General features: G+C 58.5%; 2 protein-coding genes across 2 annotated transcripts in view; both read left to right on the plus strand.

Moving 5' to 3' along the window:
* Positions 1–1206: 1206 nt before the first annotated feature.
* On the plus strand, positions 1207–4715 carry ENTPD8 (ectonucleoside triphosphate diphosphohydrolase 8). The gene is made up of 10 exons (XM_049781981.1): positions 1207–1322; positions 1650–1863; positions 1934–2051; positions 2249–2399; positions 2662–2821; positions 2906–3130; positions 3534–3806; positions 3922–4032; positions 4128–4262; positions 4340–4715. Exons 2-10 carry the CDS (start codon positions 1738–1740, stop codon positions 4529–4531), a joined length of 1491 nt encoding a protein of 496 aa, XP_049637938.1. The 5' UTR covers positions 1207–1322; positions 1650–1737; the 3' UTR covers positions 4532–4715.
* Positions 4716–6665: 1950 nt separating this feature from the next.
* EXD3 (exonuclease 3'-5' domain containing 3) overlaps positions 6666–19122 on the plus strand; it is a 30693-nt gene continuing 18236 nt past the window's right edge. Inside the window, 10 exon segments of the mRNA XM_049781623.1 lie at positions 6666–6786; positions 13134–13202; positions 13577–13641; positions 14991–15164; positions 15674–16112; positions 16941–17093; positions 17506–17610; positions 18077–18156; positions 18436–18507; positions 18847–18986. Coding sequence (XP_049637580.1) covers positions 13142–13202; positions 13577–13641; positions 14991–15164; positions 15674–16112; positions 16941–17093; positions 17506–17610; positions 18077–18156; positions 18436–18507; positions 18847–18986 — 1289 coding nt within the window. The 5' untranslated portion in view covers positions 6666–6786; positions 13134–13141.

Consider the following 19122-nt stretch of genomic DNA (forward strand, 5'->3'; position numbering starts at 1 on the left):
GCAAAGGATCTTTCCCTGGCTGGAGCTGGAGCAGACATGGGTGGAACAAAGCCCAGTGTCCACATTCCTCGGCCCAAGGTGGCCTGGTCTGCAGGAGCCCAGCACCATTGTCATGGCTCCCAGGCACAGGTGGTAGGGCTCAAACCCCAAAAGAATCAGCCATGAGCTCGGGACTGGCAAGGGCTGGGGTCTGTCTAACAGTGACAGGGATGAGGCAGGTGTGAAGCCACCTGCTGCCCACGCAAGGGGTCCGGGCCCAAGGACAAACAGGAACACCGAGGCTCTGAGTTTGGGGGTCTAAGATAAAACTGGTTTTTGACACCTGCAATAAAGTCGGAGGGTGTCCAGGGCTCACAGTACCACAGGGGACCTGAGGCATGTGTAGGAACGGGGGTCCCCGAGGAACAGGAAGCAGAGGTGGTACAGGCAGCTGGACATGCTTGCTTCTGGGTCATTGCTGATGCCAACCCAGTCCCTGCAAAACCGCACCTGTCCGGCCCAGGGGAAAGCCAGGTAGGAAAGGACATTGCTTGGACCAGGAAGGGTTCTGAACCTGGTTAGGGCTGGGCCAGGTCCTCTGCAAATACCAGTAGCTAATGCCGGGCAGCCCATCCAGGATCCATATAGACAGAGATTTCTCCCTGGCCAGCAGCAAGCCAAGAGCTGAACCCAGGTTTGGCCAGATCAAACCTCAGGAAGGGAGATAACATGACACGAGGGGACCTTAGGCTGTCTGGTCTCCCAGGAGGGGCGAGGAAAGCCTCCAGGCCTTTGACCCTGGGTCAGCTCGGCCCTTTCCATTCACCAGACCAACCAGACCAGCTGAGCCCTCTTGTTGGGTGGGGCTAAGGGCAAAGTCCACAGCTCAGGAGAGCCCTGTCGGTGGACGGAAGCAGCTAGCCAGGGCAGCCCTGTGCTGGGGGACCCGGGTTCTAGGGTTCCCCAGGTACTGGGGGACTGAGTTCTGCGAGTCCTCAGGTGCCAGGTCCCTGAGTGCCAAGGGGACAAGGAGGCTGGAGAAGTGGAGGACCCTGAGTTTTGATTTCCGGGATCAGACGGGATAGGGCACGTTTAGGGTGACATGGCCATAGACAGACCCTGAGTTTTGGGAGGACCCTGAGATGGGGGGAGAGGCTGGGGGCAGAGCCCGAGGCAGCAGCTGCGTGGGTTGGGGTGGGGCGGGGCGCTGCACCTGTTCCCCAGTGCAGTCAGCTGCCACTGCTGGACCCAGGTCCAGGTGGGCGGGTGGATGGGCGGGAACCACACCTGAGGGCACCAGGACACAAGCTTCCTCCTTGCTGTTGCTGCAGGCACTGTCCCAGGTGAGGGGCCTAGGCTGTAGGGGGTGGATGGAGGTGTCAGCTGCCCTGGAGGCAGAGGTGAGGTGAATCCTGTGTCCTTCCCATGGGCACAGACCCACCCCGAGCCAGGCTGGATGGGGGACCGATCTGGATGGGGTGGACGTCCCTCAAAGGTGTCAGCTCTGCTGTGAGTGGCCCTGAGACCAGGAGCAGGGCCAATCCTCAGAGACAATGGGCGGGTCCCCAACAGGGTCCCCTGAACACTTGCCACAGTTGAGACTCCTTCCGGGGAATCCAGTAGCGTCTCATGGCCACCATGGATCCTGGCTGATAGCACTGTGTCTCCAGGTGTGGGACAGCTGGCACAGTCACCCACCCCCGGAGACCACGGTGCCCCTGCAACACAGTGAGGAGGTCCCGCACTGGCATACACACCATGGGTTCCTCTTGCAAGGAGCGGGCATTCACAACCCTGCTGGTGGTTGCAACCCTGTCCAGCCTCCTCACGCTCATTCTCATCCTGGTGGAAACCACCACCATTCTCCTGCCCGCGAACATCAAGGTGGGCCCAGGCTGGCGGTGGGGGCCCGGCAGCCGGCCATGCCCACTCCTGACCTGACTCTCGCTCCTAGTACGGGGTAGTCTTTGATGCTGGGTCCTCGCACACATCCCTCTTCGTGTACCAGTGGCCAGCAGATAAGGAGAATGACACCGGTGTGGTGAGCCAGAGCCTGGTGTGCCAGGTGGAAGGTGAGCGAACAGAGGGTGCTGGGCAGGGCTCTTCAACACAGCTCAGGAGGTTACTTGGACAGGAAAGGCCTCGAGGACCCATTTCTCCCCTGATGGGTCTACCTCCAAGCCAGGGGCTGGGTCAGCCTCAGATTCAGGGCTGCTGTGTCCTGACTTTCAGAGGTGGTTCTGGAGCTGGGTGCTGGGGACTATTCCAGGGCCTGGAATCTCCTTCTACGCCCACAACCCTGCCAAGGCTGGGGAGAGCCTTCGAGACTGCCTGGACCAGGCGCTGACGCACATCCCCAAAGACAAGTGGCAAGGGACACCCCTGTTCCTGGGAGCCACAGCAGGCATGAGGCTGCTGAGGTGAGGGAGGCTGGGCGAGGGGGAGGGCCAGAGAGCCAAGAGGGTCAGATACTACCATGCCCTGCTTTCCTCACCCCACCTTCTGCCCTGCCCTGCTCTCCTCACCCCACCTTCTGCCCTGCCCTGCTCTCCACCTCCCACCCTGTCCTGCTCACCTCACTCCTACCCTGCTCTCCACTTTCCATTCTGCTTCCTGCTCTCCTTACCCCACCCCACCCTGCTCTCCACTCCCACCCCCTGCCCTTTTTTCCCCTCTGTACAGCCAGAAGAACATGTCCCAGGCCACAGGCATCTTTGAGGCCATCAGCCAGGTGCTCAGCGAGTCTCCTCTGGATTTCTGGGGTGCCAATCTCCTGTCTGGGCAGGACGAAGGCTCCTTAGGCTGGATCACCATCAACTATGTCCTGGACAAGCTGGTCAAGGTACTCGACAGCACGCCGAGGGGATGAGAAGGGCGAGGCTGTGCGCGCTCACAGGACTGAGAGTTTTGCCCATCCTTTCTTCAGTACTCCTTCACTGGGCAGTGGATCCGGCCCCAGGAAGGCACCCTGGTGGGCGCTCTGGACATGGGTGGGGCTTCCACTCAGATCACCTTCCTGCCCGAAAGGCCCATCCAAGACAAGAGCACGGAGGTCACCTTCAAACTCTATGGCTCCAACTACAGCGTGTACACCCATAGCTACCTCTGCTACGGTCGGGACCAGATCCTCAACAGACTCCTGGTCAACCTGGTGGGCTTCCAGGACGGGGCAGGAATAGTGAGCGGGGCTTTCCAGAAAGGCTTTTTTTTGTTTTGTTTTTTTTTTTGGGTCACACCCAGTGGCGCTCAGGGGTTACTCCCAGCTCTACGCTCAGAAATCGCTTCTGGCAGGCTCAGGGGACCATATGGGATGCCGGGATTCGAACCACTGTCCTTCTGCAGGCAAGGCAAACGCCTTACCTCCATGCTATGTCTCCTGCCCCCAGAAAGGCTTTTCCAGAGAGTGGGCGGAGGGAGCTCCCAGGGAAGACAATTAGTTACTACTGTGGGCATGGTTTCTAGGGAGGGGTTGGAGCTATGGGCAGGGCTTTCCAGAGAGGGCTTTCCCGGGATTGGGAGGCACTGATGACCCCCTGCTAACTGCTGTCTCTAAGCTCCAACAGAATATCTCTGACCACCGGCTCCAGCAGCCCTGCTATCACAAAGGTTACAACGCTACACTGGCTCTGGCCCCCCTGTACGAGTCGCCTTGTGTCCACACCACAGCGCCCTCAGGACTCCCCCAAAACCTCACTGTGGAAGGGACAGGGAACCCCGAGGCCTGTGCCACTGCCTTGTACAAGCTCTTCAACTTCTCCACCTGTGAGCACCCTGAAAACTGCGCCTTTGAGGGCGTCTACCAGCCCCCAGTGTGGGGCCAGTTCTATGTGAGCACCACAGGCTGTCCCCAAGGGCACTGCGGGGGGCTCTGACTGAGGGTGAACCTGCCCAGCATGTCCTCCAACTTGTGGCACGCGCCCAAGGCCCACTGCTCCCACACAGGCCTTTTCCAACTTCTTCTACACCTTCAAGTTTCTGAACCTGACCTCAGGGCAGTCGCTGACCAAAGTCAACACCACCATCTGGGAGTTCTGCAAGAAGCCCTGGGGACAGGTGGGCAGTGGGGACATTGGGCGAGGGCAGAAAGGAATGATCCCTTTGGCACACCTGTGGGCAGTAGCTCAGCTGGCCCCTGCCCACCCCCACAGCTGGAGGCCGAGTACCCAGGGGAGAAGAACTGGCTGCGGGACTACTGTGCCTCAGGTCTGTACATCCTCACACTCCTGCTGAAAGGTTACGGCTTCACTGAGGACACCTGGTCCAGCATTTCCTTCCGCAAGCAGGTAATGCTGGGCCCCAGCCTAGGGTGCTGGGAAGGCAGGCAAGGCTTCATGGTGCCTCTGACCATGCGTGTCCCCAGGTTGGCAACGCTGACATTGGCTGGACACTCGGGTACATGCTGAACCAGACAAACCGCATCCCGGCTGAGCCACCGGCCCGCTGGCAAGCACAGCGACACAGCATCTGGGTGGCCAGCGTGGTCTGGGCGGTGCTCACCCTCCTGGCCTTTCTCGGGGCAGCCATAGGCTGGCTCCTCTGGCACTGTGGCTGAGTCTCCTCTGCAGGCAGCAGTGTCACCAGTGCCTGGGTCCTGCATAGAGGAAGAGGAAGGAAGAGTAAACTGCAGGCTGCTACGGGGAGACAGACAGCTCCTGGAGCCCCCCCATTCTCCCTTGTCACCAGAAAAATGGTCCACACATCGTAAAGGGGCACTTTATTAAAACCCTGAACCCAGATATGCTGCTCGACTATTTTTGCCAATTCACGCACAACTGCTGGCATGGGCCATGAAGGAAGCACTTGGGGAAATGCTGATATGATCAGCACAAGGGGTTTCCAGGCATCCAAGTCCACTATGGGGTGGGGGAACAGAAGACCATTATGGGCAGTCACCGGCCTTGAGCCTTGGACCTCGGCAATTCAGGGAGTGGGAGAGATGGGGTCGGCAGGGTGGGAGGCAGGAGTGAGTGGGGGTTCTGGGGGCCAAACTGGATGCTGGAGCAGTTTCTTAGCACAAGTCTTGAGCACAGGGCTCCAGGCCTGGGCAGATCAGGAGTTTTGGGCAGGCCCCGGGACTGAGCTCGGTGATGCTTTGTTTCTGCTCTTGGGTCATAGGAGATGCCGGTTCTGGGGCTTCATGACGGAGCCATGAGCACCAACTGGTAGATGCTGGTAGCACCAACACTGCTTCTGTTCAGGCCATATCTGGGTGCTCAGGAGCCCCTAGATATGGGAATAGAGCTTAGCCATTAAGACCCTCTGGCCCTGTGCGTGAGCACTCAGTAGCAGAGCAGTCATGGATTCCTGTGACCTCAGCTGCACCCCTCAAATGTCATTCTTTTTTTTGGTTTTTGGGTCACACCCGGCAGTGCTCAGGGGTTACTCCTGGCTCTATGTTCAGAAATCGCCACTGGCAGGCACAGAGGACCATATGGGATGCCGGGATTTGAACCACCGTCCTTCTGCATAAAAGGCAAATGCCTTACCTCCATTCTATCTCTCCGGCCCCTCAAATGTCATTCTATTTAGGGGAACAGTTTGGGACTCAGATCTGGGATTTGGGCACCAATGACACAAAGCTGACTTGCTTAGTACCCTTACAAGCAACTCTTGAAGCTCTGTGTCCTGGGTGCCAATTTGTCACTGTGAGCACCTGCACTGGAGCATTTAGTAAAATTTGAGGGGCCTGAGTAATAATAGCACAGCGAGAAGGGGGTTTGCTTTGCACGCTGCTGCTGCTGACTCAGGTCTGATCCCTGGCATCCCATCTGGTCCCTCGAGCTTGCCAGCAGTGATTCATGATCTTAGAGCCAGGAGTAAAACTGAACAGTGAGCACATCATCGGGTGTGGCCAAAAAGCAAACAAAACAAATCAAAACTCTAGAGTGCCACAGCCCCTCCCAGTAAAGTACAACCCTGGGTCACAGGCAAGGTAGGGCAGGTGTGGTGACCGCAGGATGGCCCTTAACTTAGCTCAGCCTTTAAGCGAGACAGGCATGGGGGAGAAGGCCCAGGCATGGTCTCCACTCTGTCCCAGGCGCACGCAGCCCACTGCAAGCAAACAACCTGGTGGGCAAGTCGAGGGCTGGAGAGATAGCATGGAGGTAGGGCATTTGCCTTGTATGCAGAAGGACGGTGGTTCGAATCCCATATGACATCCCACAGGGTCCCCCCACCTTGAGCCTGCCACGAGCGATTTCTGAGCACAGAGCCAGGGGTAATCCTTGAGCGCTGCCGGGTGTGACCCAAAAACTAAAAACCAAAAAAAAAAAAAAAAAAAAAAGGAGACTCCCCTATGTCCCCGATGTGCACCAGGCCAAGCGAGGGCGTGGGCAGGAGATTCTGAGTCTTGGGGCCTGGGTGGGGATATGGGAGAATCTTCCGGGACCTGGAGCGCCGGGGATCTAGGCAGTTGGTGTGAGCGGGGTTGCCCCACCCAAGTCGCCCCCATAATCCTGACCCCTGCCGGGCACAGCCCAGCCGCGTGCGAGGCCTGGTGCAGCTCAGCAGCAGCTCAGCGGCCTGACCTCTGACCTCGCCCGGGAAGCCGGCCGAATCCTTCCTCGTCTCGCCCCGCCTCCAGGCGGCAGGCCACGCCCACTTCCTGCATAGCCCACACTTGGGCGATGGGACACGCCCCTTAGAGCAGCCACGTCCCGGAAGTCCACACGCGGCACTTCCGGCCCGCCTGCAGCTCGCAGCCCAGCGCTCCTCAGGCTCCGGTGCGCCCAGGAAAGCCGTCCGTGCCCACTGGAACGCTGCTGTCGCTGCCGGGCTAAGGTTCCTAAGACTTCGCCAGCAGCTCAGGTGAGCGACCCGGGCCGGGCTCGCGGGCTCCAGGTTGCAGGGACCTGCGTCGTCACCCTGCTGATGGGCCTGTGGGCCCGGGATTGAGGGGATGCTGGGCTGCAGCTGCGATTCTGGGGGGGATGTCGCCGCTGCAAGAGGTCGTTCCCGTGGGGTAAACTGAGACAGGAGATTCTTGGTGCTAGCTACATGCATGGACATGAACTCTGACCCCAGGTGTGCCCGCTTTGGCTCAGCACCCTCTGCCCTGCGCCTCACCCCAAGGCTCCCCACCCCCCCGCACAGTACACCTGCAAGCCTGGCTATTTGCAGCTTGCACCCCACCCAGGCAGGGACAGGGACTGGGGCTGGGACTTGCAGTCCCTACAGGGTTAATGGGGCATCAGGCTACTTTCACTTTCTGTTTTGCAAACACCCAGGGATTGAACCAGGCTCTGCCACAAGCAAAGCCAGAATCTTCACCCCTGCATGTTCTGTGGCCTCTGGAGTGGTTTCTGAGGTTCCACATCACAGAGCCCCCCCAGCCCACGCTTAGACGCTGAGTCAATCTCTCTCCCTCCCAGAAGAGCTGCTCAGCCTTGAGAGTATCACCAGAGTCCAAGAACTACAGGGTCAGAAGGCTCATGGACCCTTCCTTGAGTGCCCTCAACCCTTGCACCCCAAAATCCACAGGCACAAGGGTGTCCCTCTGGGGCCCACAGAGGACCAGGGGCACCTGCCCCTCATGTCTGGTCTCCAGGTTCAGGGCCCTTGGTGGAAGCAGGGAAGTTCATGGCATCGATAGAAGTTTAGCAACAACCTTGTGTGGAAGTTTAGCAACAACCTTGTGGGTTTGTGGGTGGCTCAGCCAGGAAACAGGAGGGGGCCCCAGGGCCCTAGCACAGGGACCCAGGAGGACTCGGGACCCTGCACAAGGGAACTGGGGGACACCCTCAGTATTCCTTGCTGTGGAAGCAGCTTCACCCAAAAGAATGTGTCATATCTGCCAATCTCTGACGAGGAATCAGGCATCTGTTCTAGGCCATCTGGGCTCATCTGAGCGGGCCCTGCTAAGGATCAGGCTGTGTGTCAGCCTGATGGGGCCGCAGATCCACTAGGAAGAGCCTGAATTTCAGTGGCTGTGGCAGTGGGCACTCTTCAGCCACGCTTTGGCCCCAGAGCCCCAGCCTTGAAAGAAGGCCCGAGGTGGGGGAAGGAAGAAGGACCCCTCCAGGAAACCTTCTAAGGAGATGATCAACCAGTATAGCCAGTACAATAAAGCAGCTATGGCTCAGCCTCTGACAAGATGAAAAAATACCAGCAAAGGGGCCGGAGCGATAGCACAGTGGTAAGGCGTTTGCCTTGCACACAACCAACACAGGACAGACAGCAGTTCGAATTCCGGCATCCCATATGGTCCCCCAAGCCTGCCAGAGGTGATTTCTGAGCACAGAGCCAGGAGCGACGCTGGGTGTGACCCCCAAAAAACAAAATAAACAAACAAAAAACACCAGCAAGAATGTCGGGGAAGAGCAGCCTCAGGAAGTGGTAGTTTCCTAGGCCTCTGGTCCATGACAGGCTCTCAAGAGGGCAGCTTCTGGGTCAGAGCGACCAGGAGGGACACCAGCCCCACACCAGGTCCCCCCACTCACCTATTTGGGTGTGAAACTAGAGAATAAGGTGCCCTTTCCAAGGTTGTTCCCCACTGCAGGCTCTCAGGCACCCACTGTATGTCTCTTGAGTCTTGGTAGGCCCATTTGCAAGGCCTCCCCAGGTCTGTGGCACTTACATAGGGAACTGGAGTCCCCAGCAAGGATCTATCTTGGGCCACAGGCAGGGACCCCAGCAGAGCTAAGGGAGTCCCGGCACCAAACAGACTAGAGTCTAAGCTTCTGATGCAGAAACAGGTGGAGGAGGGCCAGGAGGGGTGGTGGACTGACCATGGGGATGGCTCGAGATGGACGATAAATATTCTAGAAGAGGTTAATGTTCTTTCTAGAGGCACCTCTAAACAGTCTGTGTGGTCCACTTCATGGCATGTGGGTCCTAGCTCTCCTCAGAGACATGCCAACTGTCACTCAGGTGTGATTTTGTTGACTCTGCTAGTGGCTTTGCGGAACTGTGATCCCGTTGTGTTTAGGGGCTGTGGGCTCAGCCCTGCTTTCTCCAGAAAATAGGGCAAGGGTTAGTGAGGGCCTCCTTTTGTGGGGCCCCAGCCGCCACCTCCACCTGCTCTGTGGGGAGACCAGTCCCACCCGCTCTGGAATGTGGGAGCATCTGTGGGACCCCCACCCCTCTGGCAAGTTCCTCCTCTGGCCAGTGCATGCATGGCTGATGCTTCTGGCTTCTTTTCACTTGCCCCCCCCCCCCAGCCCAGCATGGCGCCAGAGCCGAGGGAGGAGGAGAGGGCGGGCTCCTGGGATCAGACTTGGGGGTTGCCCTCCTATTTCTGTCCACAGGGCCATACTCTAGGGCTGTCTTTGCCCTGCCTCTGTTGTTACCCCACAAACACAAACACCACTCAGACAGGGGGGTGGGACGACCCCAAACACCAGACAGGGCCCAGGACACCCCCAAACAAACACCACCCAGACAGAGCTAGGACACCCCAAATACCACCCAGACAGGGCCAAGACACTGAGGGTACCCCACAGGTCGTAACAGACTAGCTACACCACGTGTGCTTAAGATCTGCAGGTTGTAAGGTCCTGGGACCTTACAGGGTAAGGGAGCTACTTATGCTGAAACGGGGGATAGTTTTGGTTCAGGATGGGATGAGACTGGCAGAGAGGTATAGTCAGGGCCCATCTAGAAGTGGGGTGCCCTGGGGTCTGGTGTCCGGACCTTGGAAGCTGCAGGACCCTGCGGGCTCCTGAGGCTGTGCGTGCTGCCCACAGCTGTCCCCGTGGGCCCAACCCCTGCATTTTCGAAGCCCCAGTGCTCTGCATGGCCAGGAGACCCCCCGTTGGACCCGCTCACAGCTCAGGGGTCGCTGCTCTGCCCTCAGAAAGGTATCTGAGCTAGTAGGTGCCCGCCGGGGCTTCAGGGCAAGCCCGCAGGTGGGTGTGTGAGACCCGGCCGGTTGCTAAGTGCGGTGAGCCTCCTGATCGCCTGGAACTTCGGGGATGGGGCTGACGATGGCGTCACGGGTCCCCGCCCACCATCGTCCCCGCTCACTACCCGGGCGCGCTTTGCTGCTGGGGCCAGCAGAGGGCGCTGGAGTCCGGGGTTCTACTTGGTCCCAGCCTGTCGCACCACTCTGGGCAGTCTAGACTGTCCTTCCTGGATTGTCTGTCCCTCCTGGATTCCGTCAGTCTGTCCCTCTTGGAGTCGATCTGTATGTTTCTTCTGGAGTCCACCTGTCTGTCCTATCTGTCTTTCCTGGGCCTGTCTGTCCTGGGCTTGTCTGTCCCTCCTGGAGTTCGCCTGTCTGTCTCTCCTGGATTCTGCCTGTCTATTCTTTTTGTTTTTTGGGGTCATACCCGGCAGTGCTCAGGGGCCACTCCTGGCTCTACACTCAGAAATCGCTCCTGGCAGGCACAGGGGACCATATGGGATGCTGGGATTCAAACCATCGTCCTTCTGCATGCAAGGCAAACACCCCACCTCTATGCTCTCCAGCCCCAGCCTGTCTATTCTTCCTAGAGTCCGTCTGTGTTTCCCTCTTGGAGTTTGTCGGTCTGTTCCTTCTGGAGTCCACTTGTCTGCCCTATGTATTTCTTGAGCCTGTCTTTCCTGGGCTTGTCTGTCCCTCCTGGAGTTCACCTGTCTGTCTCTCCTGGATTCTACAAACATGTCCCTCTTGGATTTCACCTGTCTGTCCTTCTTGGTATCTGCCTGTCTGTTCCTCCTGGAGTCCACCTGTGTGTCCCTCCTGGAGTTCACCTATCTATCCCTCTTGGAATCCATCTCTTGTCTCTCCTGTATCCATCTGTGTGTCCCTCCTGGCTCTATCTATCCCTTCTTTTTAGTTGTTTTTGTTATTTTGGGTCACACCTAGCAGCTTTCAGGAGTTACTTCCAGCTCTGTGCTCAGAAATCACTCCTGGATGGCACGGGGAACCATATGGGATGCCAGGATTCGAACCACCACCCATCCTGGATCAGCTGCTTGCACCCTGCCTACCGCTGTGCTATCTCTCTGGCCCCTTCTGTCGATTCTGGGACCACTTGTCTCTCCTGGGTCAGCCTGTTTCTCCTGGTTCAATTGGTGCCATGGACTTCCCTGCTCCCACCAAGGGCCCTGAGCCTGGAGACCAGACATGAAGGGCAGGTGCCCCTGGTCCTCTGTGGGCCCCAGAGGAGACCCCGCGTGCCTGTGGATTTTGAGGGCACCCAAGGGAGGGTCCAGGAACCCTCTGACCTTGTAGTTCTTGGACTCTGGTGATACTCTCAGGGCTGAGCAGTTCTTCTGGGAGGGAGAGAGATTGACTCAGCATCTAAGCGTGGGCTGGGGGAGCTCTGTGATGTGGGAACCTCAGAGACTACTCCAGAGGCCACAGACCATGCAGGGGTGAAGATTCTGGCCTTGTTCGTGACATGGTTCAATCCTTGGCTTCATACATGGTTCCCCTATCTCTGCCAAGAGTGCTCCCTGAGAATAGTTGGATGTGCTCCCCGAAAAAAAAAAACAGAAATGGATAGCACAGCGGCGTTTGCCGTGCAAGCAGCCGATTCAGGACCAAAGGTGGTTGGTTCGAATCCCGGTGTCCCATATGGTCCCCTGTGCAGGAGCTATTTCTGAGCAGACAGCCAGGAGTAACCCCTGAGCACCACCGGTGTGGCCAAAAAAAAAAAAAAAAAACAGAAATGGAAGGAAGGACAGGAGAGATGGAAAGGGTGGGGGAAGAAAGAGGAAAAAAGGAAGGAAGGAAGGAAGGAAGGAAGGAAGGAAGGAAGGAAGGAAGGAAGGAAGGAAGGAAGGAAGGAAGGAAGAGGTGTGGAAGAAAGGAAGAAGGGCTGGAGAGCATAGCTATTAGGGTTCTTGCCTTGCACATGGTCAATCTGGATTTGATTCCTTCCCATATGGTCCCCTGAACATGTCAGGTTTGGCCCAAAAATAAACAAAAAAAGAGGAAGGGAGGGAGGGAGAGGTAGGCAGGAGGGAGGATTGTGCAGGAAGGAAGGTAGGGAGCATCACATCATATCCTAGCTCAGGGCCAGGCTGGGGGAAGCCAGAAAGAGGTGGTTCATGGCAAGCAGGTCATTACAGGAGCAAATATCAAGGGCCAAAGCCCAATGTGAGGTCAGGGATCACCCCATGTGCTAATGAAGAGTTTGAGGGTCTCACTACCCGGGTGGATTCTATCAGAGCTATGAAAATAGGGTGGCCCAGTGATAGGGTGAGAACCAGTGATCCCTGAGCTTTAGGACCCCAGAAAACTCCATTTCTGGGCATGGTGCCCATTGAACTCTGAGCACCCACCCACCCACGAGCTGCGACTCCTGCTGCCATCCCCGGCCACCTGTCTGCACATGGGCACTTTGTGCTCTGCATTTGGGTTGTCTTCTTGAACTCAGAAGCAGTAAGTCATGAGTCACAGGTCAAGAAGACAGGTGGGGAACCAAGCGGGCACAGTGGGGAAGTCGCTTGCCTTGCACAAGGCTGACCTGGACTCAATCTCAGGCACCCCATAGGGTCCTCTGAACCCACCAGGAGTGATTCCTGAGAACAGCCTGGAGGAAGCCCTTAGATCCCCTAAAAATTAAGAAGGCAAGAGGGATCTGATCCAGGGTATTAGTAGAAGGGGGTAATGGAGACCCTTCCATTCCTGACAGACCCCTGTACATGCTGGGACTTGCACAGGGCAAGAACATGTAATGTGGCAGAAGCATACATACATAGCAGGGACATGTGCACACGACAGTGACATACAAACACAGGGACGTATTACATGGCAAGGAATTGTACACAGGGACATGTGACATTGCAGGTACATGTGACAGCACAGACGTGGACACGGAAGGGACATGCACACACGGACAGGACAGGTGGACATGGCAGGAACATGTGACAGGCACACAGCAGGGACTTGTACTTACTCAGGGACATGTGCATGGCCATGTCAGACCATTTTTGGGGCCCCTGACAGCCCGTTGGGAGGCTCTCATGTCCCTCTGGCCCCATTGCTGTGCCAGGGCCAGAGGCAAGTAGATTGGGTGGGATGTGAGTGGATGTGTCTAGAAACTGAGGCAGGGGACTAAAGGCAAGACATCCCCAAGGCAGAGAGGACAGGGCTGCCCCCAGTTCAAGAGCGGAATGGGGACCTATTTGTCCCAGAGAGGAGGTGGCGTTGCACCCCAGGAAGCCCTAGGGTGGTGAGCTCTGGGCCCAGTCCCCTCCGTCCACTGCCTCTGCATTCTCTACAGCACCCAGGATGGACCTTGATGGCGAAGCTGAGCCTGCTGGGGACCTTGCTTCTGAGTGTCCCCGCAGGGGTGAGTCCTGACCTCCTGTGGGGTGCTTGTGGGGGGCCATGTCCATGTCCGAGTTTGGGGAGGCCAGTGCTCTATGTGGGGCCTTAGGACCTCCCACGCCTGCTTTGAGGACTGACCCTCAGGACCAGCTGGGGGCTCTGACAAGGTCCAGGGCCCACTTTATCCCCACCAGGTGGCTCTGAGGGGTCTTGAGCAATGGCTGGCACAGGTCTGAGCTAAGCTCACCTACAGGCAGGGCAGAGAGGGCAGGCTGGGCAGCGCCGGGGTGGACTAAGCAGGGTGGCTGAGGCGAGGGTCATCGATATCAGGCAGGGGGTGGTGGAGCTGGGGCCAGCTCTGCAGGCCCCGGTTGGGCAGCCCTGGCCTCTCTCCAGGCCAGGCCTCCCGCCCGTGCCTACACAGCCTCTGCATGTTGTGGATCTCTGGGGACCAGCAGCAGGTGAGTGCAGGGTCTGTTCAGGGGATGGCTCGGGGCGCCCCGGCTCTAAGCCGAAAAACAGCTGCAGAAACGAGGACTTCCCTCGGCTGGGGTACCCCAAGCATTGGAACGGCGTGTGTGAGGTCCCCCAACTCTAGGCCACATGCAGCCCGGGTGCCCTCCTGAGTCCTACAGGAGAAGGTGCTAGCCTGGCTTGTGGACGACCCAATTGGATCTTGGCACCGAGCACCAGTGGGCCCTCGGGCACAGCCACAGGCAGATCCCAGGGGCCAGGCCAGAGCACCGTGGACCCCAGAATAGAGATACTACAGGCTCAGAGGGAGAAGGCGGTGGGGCTCACTCAGCCTCTGGTTGTGGGAGATCAGAGGTCAGCCCTTTTAGTGTGCTGTATAACCCCAAACCATGTCACAGCAGACAAGGGGCTGGGCACTGTTTGTTGGGTTGTTTTGCCACTTTCTGTAGTGCTCTGGGCTCATTCCTGGCTCTGAACTTGAAGATCACTCCTCGTAGAGCTCAGGGATGTGTGTGACGCCTGAAATCAAACTGGTGTCAGGCCAAAACAAAAACACACAGAGAGGGAACTTGCCTTGCACGCAGCCAACTCGTCTTTAATCCCTGGCATCCCATGGTCCACTGAGCCTCCCAGGAGTGATCTCTGAGCCAGAGCCATGAATAACCCCTGAGTGCTGCCAAGTGTGGACAAAAACAAAAATAAACCGAAAATATATATAACACATTGGGGCCGGAGCGATAGCACAACGGTATGACATTTGCCTTGCGCACACCTGACCCAGAACAGACCCGGGTTTGATCCTCAACATCCCATATGGTTCCCTGAGCCGGCCAGGAGCGAATTCTTAGCACAGAGCCAAAACTAACCCCTGAGTGCTGCTGCGTGTGGCTAAAACACAAAACTAAAAAAACCAACATAAACCTGAGGTCTGCCGCAAGTGTCTTCTTGCTCTGTATCTTCTGCCCCCCCCATACCTTTCGTGGCCTGGGGGCTCCCTGAGCCCTGCAATAGGGCTGTGGGATGTCCCCCTGGGACCCTGCAGCACGAGTGTGAAGGTGGAAGCACTGCCAAATGCAGAGTTCTAGGGTATGGAGCTCGGAGAAGAGGCGCCCTCTATTCTACCCTTTCTCACTGGCATTCAAGCATGGTTGGGCATACCCTGAAAGGCCAGTGAGGGGATGTTATAGGGGACCCCTGAGGTGTGAGGTGCCTGCCCCCCCATCGGGGAGCATGCTCCATGGCTGTGGGGCAGCACAGCCCTCACACAGGGACAGCGTGGGGCCGCATGAGGGAGGGGCAGGCGGGTCCTAGACCAGCTGTGTGTCCCTGACTGCAGGAAAAAGCCTGGCGGGTCTTTGCAGCCCTGGAGCACCCCCGGGTGCTGTTGCTGGAGCTGCTGGAGGGCAGCAGGAAGTGGCGCACCAGGAGCAGCTCCCCGGAAGCTTGGATCGCCCAGGAACTCCAGTGCTGGCTGCAGATGGCGCCATGGGCCGGAGCCGGGCCTTTCCAGGTGAGCCCTGGGCTGGTCACAATCTTTTCCTGCTGTCTCTGTGGAAGTGGCTGATGATCTCGGGCCCAGCCCCTGTGCCTGCAGCCTCTGAGCAGGGCCAAGGGCTGAGCTCCCGGACGCATCAGTCATGAGCTGCAGCCTCCTGCCACCCAGCACGATTGATGTCACCGTCCTTCACCCCGACCTCACAGCCCCCATCTTCACAGACCTGTGTTATCACTGTCTCCCATCCTCACGGAACCTCCGCCCTCACAGTCTTCTGTCCTCACAGACCCCCTTTCTTTCAGCCCCCTTCCACACAGACCCCATGCCTTCATAAACACCCCAACCTCGCAGAACCCCTATCCTCAGAGACCCCCCCCATCCTCACAGATGCCCCTATCCGCCCAAAACCCCTCTTCACAGAACCCCCATCCTTACAGCCTCTCTGTCCTCACAGCTTCTCCCATCCTCACCACTTCTGCCCACACGGCTCTCTGCACCCTCACAGGCTGGTCGATCTCTTGCAGGGTGAGGCGGAGTTGATACAGCTGCAGTCCCGGGCTGTCTCCCTGCTCATTGACAGCCCCCTGATTCTGGTGGAGCCCCTGGTCAGCATCTTTGAGCTGCAGGACCCAGCGCATAACCTGCTTCGGGGCCACATCCAGCGACTGCAGCAGCAGGGCAAGTTCCGGGAGGTGAGCAGCCAGGGTGACAGGTGCCGGGGGACTCAGTCTCCCCAAAACTGCCTCCTCCATGGAACTGCCAGGGCATGGCCCAGCCTCCCCTGGCTGGTCTGGACGTGGAAGAGCAGGGGCGTCCACATAGTGCTCCCATACCCACATAGCCCCCACCTCTACACAGACCCCTGTCCATCTGACCCCCCACCCTGTCTCACAGAACCCTATCCTCACACTCCCTGTCCACACATCCTCCGTCCACATCACCCCTCCATAAAGACCCCCATTCTTTTTTTTTTTTTTTTTCTGGTTTTTGGCCCACACCCGGCGGTGCTCAGGGGTTACTCCTGGCTGTCTACTCAGAAATAGCTCCTGGCAGGCAGGGGGACCATGTGGGACACCGGGATTCGAACCAACCACCTTTGGTCCTGGATCGGCTGCTTGCAAGGCAAACGCCGCTGTGCTATCTCTCCAGGCCCAAGACCCCCATTCTTGCAGTATACCCGTCCTCACTATCTTCATCCTCACAGTCCGCCCGCCCACACAACACTTCGTTCAAACAGTCCCCCACACCCACATAGCCCTCTATCCTCACAACTGCCTGTCCACACAGCCCCCACCCCGTCCATAGAGCCCACACCCTAACCCTCACACCGGTGCCCCCCAGGACCCATGGGTCAGGTTGACACATTCAAGCATCTATGGGGTTGCAATGGACCTGAGCAGTGCAGGTCAGCTGGCCCATGTGAGCCCTTGGTGTCCCAGCTGGAAGCCCCTCAGAACATATCGGCTGGGGGCTCCTGGTGATTGCCATTGACTCTTGGGCAGTCTGAGAGGACATGGAGGCCCTAGGAGCTGGAGGTCCTGTGGGGGGTGGTCCAGGGTCCCTGACACTCGCTGCAGCTTCATCCTTCCACCAATCACGGTGCCTCCCACGGTCAGGCCTGGGGGTGGGGGCAGGACAGTGGTCCATAGACTCCTTGCGGCATCGTGTGGGCCCTGCGGCAGGCCGGGTGCTGAGCAGTGCTGGACAATGTGATGGCGTGTCACCCACCGGGCCCAGCAGAAGGCGGCCAGTGTTCCGGCCTTTGAAAGTGCGTCTGGGCTGCTGAGGCAGGACCCACACAAAGGCGGCTCTTGTCCGGCAGCCCCTGCAGTGCAGCCCGGCCATTGTCCCGCAGCCTGCATGCCCCAGTGCCCACCGTGCGCGGGGGGCCGCATTCAGCCTGTCTGCTCGGATTAGCGGGCGCCCTGGTCGCGCTGCGCCCTAGTGTGGCGAGCCCAGGCCCGCGCTGGGCCGCATGAATGTGGCTTTTGTCTGCTGGTTATTTTATTTACGTTTTCTTGAACAGCTTATCAAGGTAAAAAGATAGCTTTGCTTAAAATAAGTAATAATAAAGGGCCCAGATTCTGTCTTGCAGGTGAGAATGGAGGGACAGGCTGTGTCAGGCAGGGTCCACCCTGCACCTGATGTCCCCACCCCCACCCTGCACCTCTGTGTTTGCCTGACAGAGAGGTTCCTGCAGCCTCCCTGTTGGTCGGCCTGCCAGGAGCCCCGACCTGGCCTGTGCTCCCCACCCACCCCAGCACCAAGGAACAAGGACTCAATCTTGTGCCCTGCCCAAGGAAGGCAGAAGTGCTTGGGTACCACAGTGTCAACTCACAGGTCCTCTGTCCTGCAGGGAGCCGCCTCCACTGCCACGTGCCCCTGACACACACACAGACAAACCTTGACTTGCGCCTGCACCCTCCAGTCCCCTCCCCAGCAGGAAAGGCCTGTTACTGGAGTGAGGAACTCTGCAGTGTGAGGGACAGGAGTGGCCACCCCCTATGTTAGGACTTTCCTCCTGTGCTGGGGCAGGACAGATAGATGGGCACTGCCCTTGCCAGGGTGGCTGAGTGTCCTCCGAAAGAGACACCTAGGCCCTGCTCCAGGCTCTGAGCACCCACAGAACCTGCCGGCAGGCCTGTGCCACTGAGCAGCCAATTTGGAGCTGGACAGGACAGTAAGGGCTGCCTCTGCTGCCCCAGCCTGCCCATGGGACCACCCAGGGTATGCCTGAACATGGAAAAATCAGGCAGCTGGGGACACTGAGGCTCTGAGTTCCAGAGAGTTCCAGAGTGGCTCTGGGGGAGGGAGCCAAGAGCCCCCAAACAGGCACCTGATTGTCCCCCAACTCACCCAGCCCTCAACCCTTTTCTACACCAGGCACCTGCTCTGACCCACCCTCTCCCCTGACCTGCCCTGGCTAGGCCAGGTGGCCGTGGCCTATGAGCTGCTGGCCGTCCTGCTGAGCACTCTCCCAGCACTTTTCTGGTGTGGGAGGCTCTCGGTGTGAAGCAGAGACAGATGGAAATTTCCTACACCATGTGTGGGTGTCAGTCCTGCGAGCCCAGATTGGTTCGGCTCTCCAGGTGTTGGGGTAGCCCAAGTCCTCGAGCCAGAACCCTACTAGCATCACCCACAACCAGCCCTAAACCAGACCCGACCGTCAGTCCCCACCAGCCTGCAGACTAACTTTGCCTGGTTCGGGGGTGAAATGTCCCTGATTGGGGAGGCTGTGTGCAGAGCTGGGCAGTCCTGGATGTGGCCCAGCCCTGCGGTGCCCTGACCTACGTCTGCCAGCCAGGCCATGCTTCTGGGCATGAAGCTGAAGCTGCAGCCAGAGCTGGACTTGGAGAAGGTGAGTGTCCGTGTGTCTGCGTCAGGCCCAGCCCAGCCTCCAGCTTTTGGGAGTTCTGGGCTGACAGAACCCCCCAGCTCAGTCCCCAGACCCTCGGGATGGGGTCCTGGCGGGGAGAGGAGGGCTTGCAGACAGGCCCCTCTAGCTGGAGGGGCGAGCAGGCAGTACCTGGGGACGGGGAGGCGGGGGTCTCCTGGGCCACCAGTGCTAGTCTCTCCTGCCCCATGGTGGCTCTCCCCCAGTTCCCTCTTCTTGGGGAGTCCCTACTCAGAGAAGGGTGGCCTCCCTGGTGCTCTGGGGAGGGGGCCTACAGACGAGTACAAGAGCCTCATCCCCCAGATGAGCGTGCCCCTGCTGCTACAAGGTGAGCGGAGCCTGGTGGAGCGCTACGTGGCTGACTTCCCCGAGCTGCAGCAGTGGCTGCTGGGCCTCATGGACGCCTGGTGCCAGCCAGGCTTTAGGATCAGCGTCTTGCTAAGGTGAGGTGGGGCCTGGGGTACATGGCCAGGTCGTCCCTTTCTGAGGAGGCTTTTCACACCACTCTGAACCTGTGTCCAGATCTCACAGAGCATGGGTCATGCAGACGCTGCACCATTGTGTTTGTGCTCACGGGGA

Source organism: Suncus etruscus, chromosome 10 (assembly GCF_024139225.1).
Source record: "Suncus etruscus isolate mSunEtr1 chromosome 10, mSunEtr1.pri.cur, whole genome shotgun sequence".
NCBI classification, from domain to species: domain Eukaryota; kingdom Metazoa; phylum Chordata; class Mammalia; order Eulipotyphla; family Soricidae; genus Suncus; species Suncus etruscus.

Excerpts from the sequence above, each read along its gene's own strand:
- ENTPD8 (XM_049781981.1), top strand. The coding sequence starts at position 1,738 with ATGGGTTCCTCTTGCAAGGAGCGGGCATTCACAACCCTGCTGGTGGTT. Across the intron at positions 3,131-3,533 it reads ACAGACTCCTGGTCAACCTG|CTCCAACAGAATATCTCTGA; the intron begins GTGGGCTTCCAG and ends GCTGTCTCTAAG. Across the intron at positions 4,033-4,127 it reads GCAAGAAGCCCTGGGGACAG|CTGGAGGCCGAGTACCCAGG; the intron begins GTGGGCAGTGGG and ends CCACCCCCACAG.